Source organism: Podarcis melisellensis (assembly GCF_964234715.1).
Source record: "Podarcis melisellensis genome assembly, chromosome: 10".
In the NCBI taxonomy this organism is placed as follows: Eukaryota; Metazoa; Chordata; class Lepidosauria; order Squamata; family Lacertidae; genus Podarcis; species Podarcis melisellensis.
In genome coordinates this window covers 15,530,936-15,546,062 of record NC_138542.1, presented here as the reverse complement: position 1 = coordinate 15,546,062, position 15,127 = coordinate 15,530,936, and the positions used below count along the sequence as shown (strand labels likewise).

At 46.2% G+C, this 15,127-nt stretch overlaps 1 protein-coding gene across 1 annotated transcript in view; it reads right to left on the bottom strand.

The window, feature by feature from the left end:
• CERK (ceramide kinase) overlaps window positions 1-15,127 on the bottom strand; it is a 43,524-nt gene that overhangs the window by 27,597 nt on the left and 800 nt on the right. Inside the window, exons 2-3 of the mRNA XM_081929161.1 lie at window positions 2,011-2,124; window positions 76-198 (exon numbers count right to left, since the gene is read on the bottom strand). Coding sequence (XP_081785287.1) covers window positions 76-198; window positions 2,011-2,124 — 237 coding nt within the window. The remainder of the gene's footprint in view (window positions 1-75; window positions 199-2,010; window positions 2,125-15,127) is intronic.

Sequence of the window (15,127 nt, the reverse complement as noted above, 5' to 3'; positions counted from 1 at the left end):
TTCGTTTGCTGTACTCTAGGATTTTTATCCCCATCCAAGGCAGCGGAGGCAACAAGTTGCGCATCGAGAACTTACTCTGCAAATCAAGTAATTCTCTGAGCGCATGCATCCACTGATTACACAGTTGCTCATTCATGCACCAGAAGGTTACGTCTTTGCACCGCCAGCGGTGATTATGTGCTCTCTTCACATAGTGCACTGCAAACAAACAAAAAAGGGTCATGTACACATGAGGCAGAATTCCGTCTGAAGAGTCCTTTAAACGCGGGGCGAAATTAACTCCAGAGAACATAATGGAAATTATTTATACAGAGGTTGGTAGGGTTCAAAGAACTCCGTGTGCATTATCTCATTAAAACGTACAACAATCCAATAAGATAGACCGGCATCGCTATCCCTGTACTGCAGCTGGGAATTTGAGGCAGAAGAAAAAAGAAAAAGACGCCGTAGCCAGAAGTGGGCGTGGGCCTAATTTGACTAGCTCCGCCCCCAGGGTCACATGTCCCAAGTAGCCCCGCCCCATGTGATCTGGAACCCAGAGCAAGGGTTCTCTCTGCAGACATTCACACTGTATACACAGAGACTTGGGGTGGGGCTGTTTGTTATGCCCCCACCCACTTATTAGACCAATGCATGAAATATAATTCTGACTGGGACGAGAGAGATCACCAAGTCAGTTATACGGCATAGATGAGATTTGACTTGCTAATCAACGTTCCTGTCTTTCAGTTGATATGTGGCAGTAGCTTCAAGGTATGGGCACAAAAAATGGGGACGGCATTCCAAATCAAACTTTAATTTTATAAAGCTGGCTGAAGGTCTTTCGGAAACAGCCTCCGACTTTCCAGATTTGGGAAAAGACCCTGGAAAGTCTACTTTCAGGTGTCAGCTATCACTGCAAAGCGTGGAACTCCCCAAACTCAGCCCTCCAGATGTTTTGGAACTACAGTTCCCATCATCCCTGACCACTGGACCTGTTAGCTAGGGATGATGGGAGTTGTAGTCCCAAAACATCTGGAGGGCCAAGTTTGGGGATGCCTGTCCTATGCAAACGAAGTTATATGTAAAGATTCATTTCAAGGTACCCAGAATGTCTCATATTCTAACACTGTAAAAGGAAAATCCTCTATTTATTCAAAAGGTATTAAAAGGAATTAGAAACTAATTGAGTGCTTGCCCTTTCACCTCAGACAGGCAGGGCTTCTATTTTTTTTAAGGTTTATATTTTGAAGTCAAGTAGGTCTTCCTCTTCCTTTGGGGGAAAAAAGAAGAAGAATCTGTTGTAAGGTAATAATTAATAATTACCATTTTTTAAAGTGCAGATACAAGGCAGAAAACCCTGACCATTTAATGGATTCAACAGGGGAAAGATTTAGCAGGACTTTAGGTTAGCATACACTTTGGGCATTTGAGCAATTTAGCAGGACTTTAGGTTTAGCATACACTTTGGGCATTTGAGCAATCAATAAACCCTTGGTTAAGTTTATAGCTATGCCATCAATTTAAAAAAAACACTCTAATAAATTATATGTACATAAAATATGGAGGACATGTGAAAACATGCATCCTGTCGCTATTTCAAAGCACTTAATGATGCCCTATAATTTGAAGGTTGTGTGTGGTGAAAATTCACACACAGTAAGTCCAGGCATATACCCTAGTGGGTCAAAAGACAAATTCAAAACCATTTATTGCTTGCTTTCCCTTAATATGCCCCCAAAGGACCGTTTTCTGCAAGATAGACAGAGGGGTATGGTAGTTAATGATGCTATTGTGTTCTGCAGTGGAAATCAGAGTAGTTTTGCGGCAATTTCTCCACTCAGAATTGAGGGTTGGTGAGGGTGGAATACAGATTATGTTATGCCGAGTGGTAACTTACTCCAAACGATTTCTTGGCGAGAAATCCAAGAAAGCAGATGAGTGGTAAGATTTCTCTCACCGCTTGGAAGAATACTGCAAACATTTAGCAAACAGGTGTTTTTAAAAAACGGTGCTGCTGTTGTGTTTTACCTGTGAATGCATGCGGCTTTGCCATTTTCTGCCATTTCCCACTATTAGATTGTTTCTTATCGATTTCTGTTTCCTCGACAGCAATAATCTCAGATATGGGCACGGCGCAGCTCTCTGCGAAAAAGAGATAGAGCAGTGTATCAGAGTGCTTAGGCTTCTGCTTCTAGAAGAAAATGCGAAAAATTAAGAGATACGATTCGACATGCAGGTATAAAGGCCGGACCAAAATGCAGTACAGTGGTACCTCAGGTTAAGTACTTAATCCGTTCCAGAGGTCTGTTCTTAACCTGAAACTGTTCTTTAATATTTTTTTGGAAGCCGCCCAGAGTGGCTGGGGAAACCCAGCCAGATGGGCAGAGTATAAATAAAATAATAATAATCATCATCATCATCAGTATTATTATTAACCTGAAGCGCCAATTTAGCTAATGGGGCCTCCTGCTGCCGCCGTGCCGCTGGAGCACGATTTCTCTTCTCATCCTGAAGCAAAGTTCTTAACCTGAAGCACTATTTCTGGGTTAGCGGAGTCTGTAACCTGAAGCGTATGTAACCTGAAGCGTATGTAACCTGAAGCGTATGTAACCCGAGGTACCACTGTAATGGAAAGATGTGACATTTTATTGGGAGGTAACTACCATGAATATTCAGGATACTCTCTGAGAACAAAAGACTTTTAGAGAAGGAAAAACCTTTGCTTCCAAAATATTGTTACAAAGGTTGGGTGCCATCCACATTCTGTGCCAAGATTCCAAGCACTCTGAGTAGCAAGACATGGCAGAGACTGTCGCAGCTTTAAGAAATATGATTTATACACATATTTAGTTGGGAGGGAGGGAGCATGGAACTTGCAACACAGTCAATTCAAGTTGTTTTCCACCGCAGTGAAGTTGTTTCCCACCGCAGTGCAGCACTGGAGCTCAAGCCATCCCTGCCGGCCTGCCAAAGTCTTTTTTTTCTCTCCTTTCTTCTTCCCAGCACACATTTCCTGTTATCGCTCCTATAAATCCCATCACCTTGCCAACCTCTGTTTGCCCAGGACCAAGGATTCCATTTTTTTTTTGTTAACACCTCTATCCCAGGTGAGGCCTTGGCTTGCAAAGGAAGCTCAGCCTGTATTTCTCCACTGTATTTCTCCAAAACTCCAAGTATAGGGTTGCCATATTTCAAAAAGTGAAAATCTGGACACAGAAGTGTTTGGGCTGCCCTGCGCCCAGATTTTCCCAAACATTTCAGCGATTTCCACCCAGACGCTGTTCACGAAGGCTGAATACCGGCTGTGTCTAGGAAATTCCAGATGCATGGCAACCCTATCAAATATTAACTTGATTCTGACGTTCATTCATTTACTGGGTTTAGGGCAGGAGTCAGCAAACCTTTTCACTGGTCCACTGTCCCTCAAACCTTAGGGGGGGCAGACCATATTGGGGGGGGGAGGAGAATGAACGAATTCCTATGCCCCACAAATAACCCAGAGATGCATTTTAAATAAAAGGACACATTCTACTCATGTAAAAACACCAGGCAGGCCCCACAAATAACCCAGAGATGCATTTTAAATAGAAGGACACATTCTACTCATGTAAAAACATGCTGATTCCCGGACTGTCTGTGGGCTGGATTTAGAAGGAGGTAGGGCCGGCTCCGGTTCCCGGGCCTTAGTTTGCCTACCCATGGTTTAGCCCTCCCCATGGTCTTCCCTCCCCACCCATCAAATTCATAACAATATGTTTAATCACTTTCAAGGAACCCGTCGCAATTCTGCCTTTGATGCAAAGCGCGTTATCATCAATAAATACTATATTTCCAAAAACGTGTTAGTCCTATTCTGCAATCCTGCTAACGAAGCAACATGTAAAAGTAACACGTGATAAAATGAGCATCAATGATCACAAAAACTGGAACAGTGATCCAAAGTAAGAATTTGAAGTCCCTGAGGCTGATCCCCTAACGTATCTTTGGCAGGTCCACTAGATGGAGAGCAAGTTGACTCCAAAATCTACGTAACCCGCACTGAGAAACTTGTAGAAATGTCAGGGATTGGTGGGACAGATACACACACAAATGATAATGATGATGATGATGGTCCATAAATTATTTGCCTCAGCTATTCATTATCATAATTATTATTCTATACTTAGGTCATGCCTAGGGCCAGCTCCTGGTTTTCATGCACCGCTAAGGGCCTTCTGGCAGTTCCCTCACTGCGAGAAGCCAAGTTACAGGGAACCAGGCAGAGGGCCTTCTCGGTGGTGGCGCCCGCCCTGTGGAACACCCTCCCACCAGATGTCAAGGAGATAAACAACTATCTAACGTTTAGAAGACATCTGAAGGCAGCCCTGGGTAGGGAAGTTTTTAATTTTTGAAGTTTTATGATGTTTTTAATCTTTTGTTGGAAGCCGCCCAGAGTGGCTGAGGAAGCCCAGCCAGATGGGCAGAGTATAAACAAACAAACAAACAAACAAACAAACATCATTTATTGGGGGAAAGGACAACACCCATAAAAGGATTTACAGTGGTGCCTCGGGTTAAGTACTTAATTCGTTCCGGAGGTCCGTTCTTAACCTGAAACTGTTCTTAACCTGAAGTACCACTTTAGCTAATGGGGTCTCCCTCTGCCGCCGCGCCACGGCAGCCCGATTTCTGTTCTCATCCTGAAGCAAAGTTCTTAACCCGTGGTACTATTTCTAGGTTAGCGGAGTCTGTAACCTGAAGCGTATGTAACCTGAGGTACCACTGTACTATAATCTCTACATTTCTAAATGAGCCTAAAGGTAAAGGTAAAGGGACCCCTGACCATTAGGTCCAGTCGTGGCCGACTCTGGGGTTGCAGCGCTCATCTTGCTTTATTGGCCGAAGGAGCAGGCATACGGCTTCTGGGCATGACTAAACCGCTTCTGGCGAACCAGAGAAGCACGGAAATGCCATTTACCTTCCCGCCAGAGTGGTACCTATTTATCTACTTGCACTTTGATGTGCTTTTGAACTGCTAGGTGGGCAGGAGCAGGGACTGAGCGACAGGAGCTCACCCCGTCGTGGTTATTCGAACCGCCGACCTTCTGATTGGCAAGTCCTAGGCTCTGTGGTTTAACCCACAGCGTCACCAGCCTTCCGCAAATGAAACTGAGCGCCTGGCTAATTTTGAACACTGTCTGGGGGTGGAGGAAACTGTGGCCCTCCAGATGTGGTTTCACTGTTGACAACCTGGCCATTGGCTGTGCAGACAAAGGCTGATGGGCGATGGAGTCTAACAACATCTGGAAGACCAGAGATTCCTCACCCCTGTCCAAGGGGTGGGGGGAAACTACAGACACTGATGTTTTTGGCAAGCCTGGTACTATTTAAGAGGCTGGTGATGCAATGCCGTTCAAGCTTACGTTAGCGTAAATCTCCCTATTACAAAGGCCTTCATTCTTGATTTGACCTATTTTTCCCCCCCTTCACCTTTTTATTCTTGACTGACTGCATAGGGCTGTGTTGTGTTACAGGGCTTCCTGTTATGTAAGAGGCCAGTCTCACCAGATAGCTCATCAACTGATACTTCCCTTATGTATTAATCTTCCTCAGGTAAACAATGCTTATTTTGGCAGGAGATCAAAGCATGCAGCAGTGCACTTTATTGTTCCAGAGGACTTTTTCTCTCGTTCCCAAAGCCTCGCATTGTCTCGCTTGCGGGTTCGTCGGTTCTCTTTCAATGTATTTTTGGTTGCAAAAGGAGAGCTTCCTGTTTCCTGCAATGGCCCGATCAGATGAAGATTGAGGAGGAGTAGCGTTACAAATCTTTAAAAATGTTGAGTTAAATAGCTCCAGAAGTAGGTCAGGTTCTCAAGTTCATTAAGGAAAGCCATATTCAACAGTCCTGGCATTTCACCACTTATTGACACACAAAGCTTAAGGTGGATTTGAAAGTATTGATATAAAATGAACAAGCGAAGCAGAGAGGTCTTCTACAGTTACTTGAAGAGGCCATAGAGATATTTAAAAGAGAGAGGGGGAGGGACAGAAAACAAATGAAGAAGCCTGTTCTCTGGCTTTTAAGATCTTTTTATCTAACAGAATGCCAGTGGCATGTCAAAATTTCTCTCAATCCAGCCCCAATTTCCAGCCCTATCACTAGGCACAGTGAGATGATCACTTCAGGCAGCAGATGTTTGCTGGGCTGGGAAGGGCAGGTAGGACCAGAGTGGATAAAAATCAATGATTAAAAAAATTAATTAAATAAATAATCAATAAAGATAAATAAATAAATAATCAGATTTCTTAAATTTAAATTGGATTTTTAAAATTTAAATTGGATTTTTTAAAATTTAAATTGGAACTTTTTGATTTAAATTAGATTTTTAAAATAAAATGCTTTGGATGATTTTTTCCCCCTCTAAAGATAGTTTTCTATTTAAGTTACATTATAGACCAAAGGCTATTCATCAGGAAATATGGATTTAAGTTTTTCATGTGTGCTAAAATTCAGTCTGGTATTTTTATTAAAAACAATTGTTTAACCACATCTGTTAACGAACATGGATACATATATGTCAGAGCTGCCCCTCGGTCCCAGCTCACAGAGGACCAACGCCAGGCTGTGTTTATGTACAAAGGTCTTTACTGAAGTTCAGTTTCCATTTCAAAGCCGCAGCGCGCAGTTCTACGTCCTAAACCCTAGACCGGCAAAGTCCCGTCTGAGTCTCCTCCCCTCTGACACCAGTTTAATATCCTAGCCCTGCTCCACCTTTTCCGCTGCTCTCTCTTTCTCTGGGTCCTTCTGCCCGTTGGTGCATTCCCCTTTCTAGACTCCTCTGATGCTGAGTCGCTTAGCTCCTCCCCCTGCCTCCGGCGAGCTTTGGGACCCGGCTCCCAGTCCTCATCCTCTGCGGTCCCGCGCTCCTGTACATTTGAACTTGCTTCTCGCGCCAATCCAGTGACCTTCCTCCTAACCGTTACACTACTCCTGTCACTGCTTCCCTCTTCCGGAATACTGGCCGGATCTGACCTCCCCTCCGTTGTCCGACTCTCCGATGGAGGCGTGGTCAGCCCTGCCTCGTCTTCTCTCCCTGGTGGGGAATCCACTGGCCCTGATACTTGGGACTTTTCCCCCTCACTATGCTCTGGTGGGGAAGCTGCTCCTGATTTCCAACTGCTGCTCTGGGAGTCCCTGCTCCCCCCTTGCTCCTGTGGCGTTCCCCTTGGGAACCCTCTACCCCTGGCCACTGGCGCCCCCTTCTGCGAGTCTTCCGATTCGCTGGAGAGACTCATGGAATCCCTTGGGCCATTGTCATATTCTCCTACGCTCCCCTCGGATTCTTCCCCTTCGCTCTCCATCTCCTCTCTTCCCTGTGCCTCTCCTCCTGAGCCTCTGACATCCATCCCTCCTCCGAAGCCCCCCCTTCCCCCTCCCCCTCTTCTGGTGTGGGTTCTGGGTGCTCCAGTGTCGTGGGGGTGAGTGCCGGATACAGTTCATCCCCCGTGGTGTGCAGCCAGCCGGCTAGATCCGGCCTGTCCTCAATGCTCTCGTCGACGTCGATCTCCTCCGTTTCCATCTCTCTGCAGGTGTGTTCGAAACCCGGATCCTCCCCCAACACGTCCACGACCCCCTCTCTCTCTCTGTCGTCTAGGGTGACGCTGCGTGCAAGGGTCCGCTTGGTAGTTCTCTGCGCCACCCCACCTCCGGTTGATCTTCCCACCAATAAGAGCCGCCTGTGCCAAACCCTGAGAGTGATCCCTCTGGGGAGCTAGTCTCTGGCGCCGTGCCCTCATCTGATGAGAACCCCTGGAACGTGCTGTGCCTCTCCTCCTGAGCCTCTGCTAAAATTCAGTCTGGTATTTTTATTAAAAACAATTGTTTAACCACATCTGTTAACGAACATGGATACATATACTATAATGTTATTGTTTTAGTTAAATAAATTGTTTAAATTGTTGTTCAGGAAATGATTCTTCTTCTCCTTCCAATAAAGTACAGCGGGAAAGTTGTCCAAATATAAACAGATAACTTATTAAACCTCACAATAATTTCATAATTATCTGTCTGCGTATTTCCTATAGCATAACCAAATCAGTAATTTTTGATATAACTGTAAAAACTACTCTGAAAATTTATTATTCCAAAAACCTTCATCTGGTTGCAAATAATAAGCTGATACCAGCAAGAATGAGGATTTCTGTAAAAAAGGGGGGGATTTACCGTATTTTTCTGTCTATAAAACGCCCCCATGTATAAGACGCCCCCTATTTTGGGGGACTCCGATTTAAGAAAATGGGGGGGGGATATATCTTTGTATAAGATGCCCCCTTTTTTCTGACATTATTTTTTAGGGGGGGGGGGAAACCTAGTCTTATACACTGAAAAATACGGTAAATCAAGTCTTACTGACTAGTGATTTAAATCAATTTGATTTAAATCACATCCACCCTGGTTAGAATCATAGAACTGTAGATTTGGAAGGGATCCCAGCGGTCATCTAGTCCAGCCTGCTACAATGCCTCTACCCATAATAATAATAATAATAATAATAATATTTATAATTTATACCCCGCCCATCTGGCTGGCCTGAATATTAAAATACAATAATCTATTAAACATCAAAAGCTTCCCTAATGGATGGATGCAGCAGAAAGGTGGGAGGCCAAAGAGACCTCAGCTTTAGTGGGTTGTGGGAGATGGTGAGAGACCCTCCAGTTTCAGGCCAAATCTGGATCGGGCCCCTTGCACTCTTCATAAACCAGTCCCTCTTCCCTGCTCGCTGCCTCCTCAGCAGGTAAAGCAAAATGTTCCTGCTTGGCATTGTACAGTGGTGCCTCGCAAGACGAAAAGCATCCGTTCCGCGAGTCTCTTCGTCTTGCGGTTTTTTCGTCTTGCGAAGCAAGCCCATTAGCGGCTTAGTGGATTAGCGCTATTAGCGGATCAGCTGTTAAGTGGCTTAGCGGATCAGCTGTTAAGCGGCTTAGCGGATCAGCTGATAAGCGGCTTAGCGGCTTAGTGGATCAGCTGTTTAGCGGCTTAGCGGACCACCTGATAAGCGGCTTAGCGGCTTGAGAAAAAGGGGGGGAGGAAAAAAACCCCGCAGGAACTCGCAAGACATTTTCGTCTTGCGAAGCAAGCCCATAGGAAATTCGTTTTGCGAAGCACCTCCACAACAGAAAACCCTTTCGTCTAGCGAGGCATTCGTCTTGCGGGGCACCACTGTATTTTGCTTCCTCAGCCGTACAGAAGCCAGCAGATCTGGCAAAGCGGGGACAGAACTCTTTGCTTCGCTGGTTGGCTATTATTTCCGTACGATGCCATTGAGAAATGGAGCATAAAAGTCAAGGGAGCTGAATGGGGGTGTCTCTATGTGGCCCCAATCCACTTTCCTCAGAGGGTATGCAGCCTTGGTAAAGCCAGGTGGGCTAGGGGGAGGCACCCCTGCAGGAGAAATAACCAGTTGTCTTCAAATCGACTTGGGACTCTGGGAGAAGCCATGGATCATATGAGATCATTTATCCTTATGTGAGTTACGAAATACCGTATTTTTCGCTCCATAAGACGCACCTGACCATAAGACGCACCTAGTTTTTAGAGGAGGAAAACAAGAAAAAAAAATATTCTGAATAAAACAGTGAATGTATGGTATTTGTGGTTCATGCTGCGGCCACAGACATGTGATTTGACGGTGAGTTTGGGGTAGCCCAATGCAAAAATCCTGAGGATCCATGGGCTTTTACCTCCCCCCTCCCAGGAAGCCTCCTTTATCGCTAGCATCCCTTATCTCCCCTCCGATCCCTTGCCGATCAGCTCCTCAGCGGCTTCGTTTCAATACCCCCTTCCCTCTTTCTAAAAAAAAAGAAAGCATGATCTGCTTTTTGTCCCTGGGCAATTCAGCTCCAGGGACCACACATTCACTCCATAAGACGCACAGACATTTCCCCTTACTTTTTTATGGAGCGAAAAATACAGTATGTGCCTGTCCTGTTATTCAGTGAAGTCAGTTGCATAGCGGCTAATAATAAGAAATAATAATAATAATAATAATAATAATAATAATAATAATAATAATTTATTTATATCCCGCCCTCCCCAGCCGAAGCCGGGCTCAGAGCGGCTAACAACAATAAAAGTAACACAGTTTACATAAAATCACAATCAATTAACTGAAATACATTCTAAAATCAATTCATTCTAAAATCAATTCAGAATCAAATTAATGGCAACCATTGGGCTAGAGTTCTATGAGGATTACCAAAGGAGGGGGTCACGCTGTGCCTTGGCCAAAGGCCAGGCGGAACAGCTCTGTCCTGCAGGCCCTGCGGAAAGATGTCACGTCCTACAGGGCCCTAGTCTCTTGTGACAGAGCGTTCCACCAGATCGGGGCCACAGCCTAAAAAGCCCTGGCTCTGGTTGAGCCCAGCCTAACCTAACTATGGCCTGGGATCTCCAAGGTGTTTTTGTTTGAAGATCGTAAGGTCCTCCGTGGGACATATCAGGAGAGGTGTTCCCGTAGGTATGAGAGTCCTAAAACAATAATACAGCAGTACCTGCGTCTACGAACAGCCCTATTCATGAACTATTCAGCAAACAAACTCTGCAAAAACTAGAAGTAGGTGTTCCGGTTAGCAAACTTTGCCTCGGAAGCCGAACGGTGGAAGGGCACTGGCGGCGGGAGGCCTCAGTAGGGAAAGCACGCCTTGGTTTAAGAACGCTTTGGTTTAAAAACAGGCTGCTGGAACGGATTAAGTTCATAAACCCAGGTACCACTGTACTAGAATACAAAACTGAAAATAGTGATGCAATAAAATAGGACAGAGGAGTGGTTAATACCCAAAAACCGATCAAAGCAAATGTGTTTTTGCTGTGAAAAGGAGGGAGCTGCTTAGACTCCCCTGCCCAAAAAGGTGTGTCCATAGCACTGGGGCTGCAGCAGGAAAGGCTCTGCTCTTGGTACAGACGAAGAACACATTGACTTTGGTCTAACTCAGGCTTCCTCAACCTCGGCCCTCCAGATGTTTTTGGCCTACAACTCCCATGATCCCTAGCTAGCAGCGCCAGTGGTCAGGGATGATAGGGATTGTAGCCTCAAAACATCTGGAGGGCCGAGGTTGAGGAAGCCTGGTCTAACTGCAGCACAGAAGAAAGAGAGGTTGTTATGAAGCCAGAAGCCCCGAAAAGAGAGCTGTGATAGTAGCAGCCGGTGGGGAGGAGCTGTAAACTGAGGCAGTGCTGGGAGGCCAGGTTATATTTTGTTGTTGTAAACTGCCTTGTGTATCATAATCTAGAAAGGCACCACTGACAGCCGTTCCTGCAAGCTGCTCCTAAGCTTCTGGGATGACAGGAAGACGGAAGGTTCAATGGCTGGCGTGGCTAAGACTGAGGGTGTGGGACTTTAAATGTGATGCAGGATTATTGCTTTGCGTGGCCTTACAGAACAAACATACCTGAGTCACCCTGGAAGGATGGCCCAGATCTGTCCACAGTGCACTGCAAGAGAGTTAGGGAACAGTCCGATATACACTTACCCAGGTGTAAGGCCTATTTAACTCAATGGGACTTATTTCTGAGTATGTCCAGTTTAACTGCAGTTTAACTGCAGGATCCGCTGCTTGATCTGAGTTCAGAGTTAAGGCCAAGGGTGAAAATAGTAGATGGAATTAGGCCTGCAGGAAGGAACTGAGGAGAAGGCTCCTGTGCTCTCCGTATATTGTTGGACTACAAGTCCCATCATCCGTGCCCATTGGCCATGTTGCTGAACCTGACCACAGGTTCCTCGTCTATGATGCGGGGGTGCTTATAATAGTAGTAGTAGTAGCAGTAGTAATAATAATAATAATAATAATTTATTATTTATACCCCACCCATCTAGCTGGGTTTCCCCAGCCACTCTGGGCAGCTTCCAACAGAACACTAAAATACAATAACCTATTAAACATTAAAAGCTTCCCTAAACAGGGCTGCCTTCAGATGTCTTCTAAAAGTTTGGTAGTTATTTTTCTCTTTGACATCTGGTGGGAGGGCGCTCCACAGGGCGGGTGCCACTACCGAGAAGGCCCTCTGCCTGGTTCTCTGTAACTTGGCTTCTCGCAGTGAGGGAACTGCCAGAAGGCCCTCGGCGCTGGACCTTAGTGTCTGGGCAGAACGATGTGGGTGGAGATGCTCCTTCTGGTATACAGGACCGAGGCCGTTTAGGGCTTTCAAGGTCAGCACCAACACTTTGAATTGTGCTCAGAAACGTACTGAAAACGAATGCCTGGTTTAAACAAGTTTGTACATAGGAACATATGCCAGGTCAAAAACTGTATTTATTGTGTGGTCAAAAACTGTACAGTGGTACCTCTGGTTACGTACTTAATTCGTTCTGGAGGTCCGTTCTTAACCTGAAACTGTTCTTAACCTGAAGCACCACTTTAGCTAATGGGGCCTCCCACTGCCGCTGGAGCACGATTTCTGTTCTCATCCTGAAGCAAAGTTCTTAACCCGAGGTAATATTTCTGGGTTAGCGGAGTCTGTAACCTGAAGCATATGTAACCTGAAGCGTCTGTAACCCAAGGTACCACTGTATTGTGTGAACAGGCTCTCAACAGACTGCAGTTCTGATGTGCAGCATGTAGAACTGTCATTGAACTAGGCCAGGCCATTTTTTAAAAAAGTTGACCTACTGTAATGGGCAAACAGGGACAATTAACTGCTTAAGACTGACAATCGTAAAAGAACTTTTACTAGCCATTGTCCAAACACCCTGTACGTAGAAGTGCTAATCTCTCTGTGTTCACTCTTTAAAAAAACTGCTAATACTTTACAAATATTTAAAATACAAACATAGCCGATGGCAAAAAATAAAACGAAGCATGTGGCTTGGGAGCTGTGGCCAGCCACTGAACTTGTAATAGCAGTTTTCAGAACCAGTGACGTCTCGTCAGCACATCTTTCATTCACACAGACTCTCCTCCCCGCATATCTGACTAGCAAATATTAAGCAGGAATGTGAAACCTCTCAGGCTGTGATGCTGACAGATGATGCAAACACTAATGAGAAGAGAACGAAGTTTCTTGCACAGACTCCTGAATAATAACAGCTTGGGAGAAGTTATGTCCCAACTTCAAGAGAAGTCTGAACTGGGCGGTGGAAGTGATGTCCTTATGTCAGGGCCATGAGGCAAGGTGAGGCAAGAAGACTGCCTCAGACAGCAAGATCCACAGGGGCAGCAGATCCTAAAGCAGATCTTTATTCCCCCCCTTGTTCCTGATGTCGATCTTCACTCATCGCTACCCCCCTGGCAGGGAGGGGAGTGCCATTTTGTGGCTCGCCTCAAGTGGCAAAATATCTTGGGCCAGCCCTGCCTGGTGCTGATTATCACGGGCCACCAAGCAAGACGGCTCTATATGAGTTAAGTAGCTCAACCATTTCCCAGAGATATCTGTATTGGCAATACAGCGGTACCTCGGGTTAAGTACTTAATTCGTTCCGGAGGTCCGTACTTAACCCGAAACTGTTCTTAACCTGAAGCACCACTTTAGCTAATGGGGCCTCCTGCTGCCACCGCGCCGCCAGAGCACGATTTCTGTTCTCATCCTGAAGCACAGTTCTTAATCTGGAACACTATTTCTGGGTTAGCGGAGTCTGTAACCTGAAGTGTATGTAACCCGAGGTACCACTGTACCCCTAAGCAAAGTTATTAAGTGATGCCGGATCTGCCTACCGCCCAGCAAAGCTGGTGCACAGTGTTTCAAACCGGTTCGAACCAAAGCTGTTTCTCAGCGCTCTATGGCAGTAGCCTTCAGACCTGGGATCCTACTTGTGAACCAAGCAAAGGGGGATTTCTTAATATTTCCCCCATATATTTGCACAACGACCAGTCCTGTGTTGCGACAATAGGCCATCTGAAGCCCTTGCCCTACTCCCAACCATCCTCAGAGCTCCCCAACGGCCTTCAAAGTCTTGCCCAGCCTTGGGCCCCCAGATGTTCATGGACTACATCCCATCATCCTCGGCCATGCTGGGTAAGGAAGGTTGGGAGGTTGTAATCCAACAACATGGAGGACACAAGGCGATTGCATTTTGGGTTGTGGTTTTCGGCGGTGGCACCTTGCCCAACTGAAGCCAACCCGCCGCCTAGCAGGACAGAGGCAGGGTATAAATGTCATTTAAAACAACAACAACTCAACAACCATTAATCAACAACAACCAGTGTTTAACTGGGAAGGCCCAGAAGTCCCTCTGAAAGTCAACTGAGTTGATGTTTTTACCTAAGGGGGAAAGTGGCAATTCCTTGGCATTGCTGGTGAGGAGGAAGGGATGGCACTCTGCACGTGGCTCAGAACCCTAACTCCAAAAACATCACAACCACAACTATTGTTTAACATGAAAAGGGGTGAAAACTGGGAGTACCCAAAAGTTCCTCTGAAAGTCACCCTTGTACTTGTTTTTTACCTAAGAGAGAAGTGGCAGTTCCTAGCTGGTGGTGGGATGGGAGCGGCACTCTGCACATGGCCCGGAGCCCTGAATCCGAAAGCATCACCACCACCACAACCATAGCTTAACTTGAAAAGGGGAGGGAAGTGGCAGTGTCCTGGAGGTGGAGAGGGAGGGGGCAACACTCTGCACATGGCTCGGGGCCCTGATTCTGAAAGCACCTTGACTTGAAAAGAGGGGAAACCGGCAGTGTCTTGAGCACCGGAAGGGAGAGAGCGGCACTCTGCACATGGCTCAGAACCCTGAAAAACACCGAGGTTCCCTTTGTTGTTGTTGCTGCCCTAAGTGGGAAAGTGGCAGTTCCTAGCTGGTGGTGGGCTGGCAGCGGCACTCTGCACATGGCTCAGAGCCCTAACTCCAAACACATCGAAACAACAACTATTGTTTAACTTGAAAAGGGATGAAAATGGGGAGGTCCCAGAAGTTCCTCTGAAAGTCCCCCTTGTTGTTGTTTTACCTAAGGGAGAAGTGGCAGTTCCTAGCTGGTGGTGGGCTGGGAGCGGCACTCTGCACATGGCTCGGAGCCCTGAATCCGAAAGCGCCACCACCACCATGGCTTGACTTGAAAAGAGGGGAAACCGGCAGTGTCTTCAGCACCGGGAGGGAGAGAGCGGCACTCTGCACATGGCTCAGAACCCTGAAAAACACCGAGGTTCCTTTTGTTGTTGTTGCTGCCCTAAGGG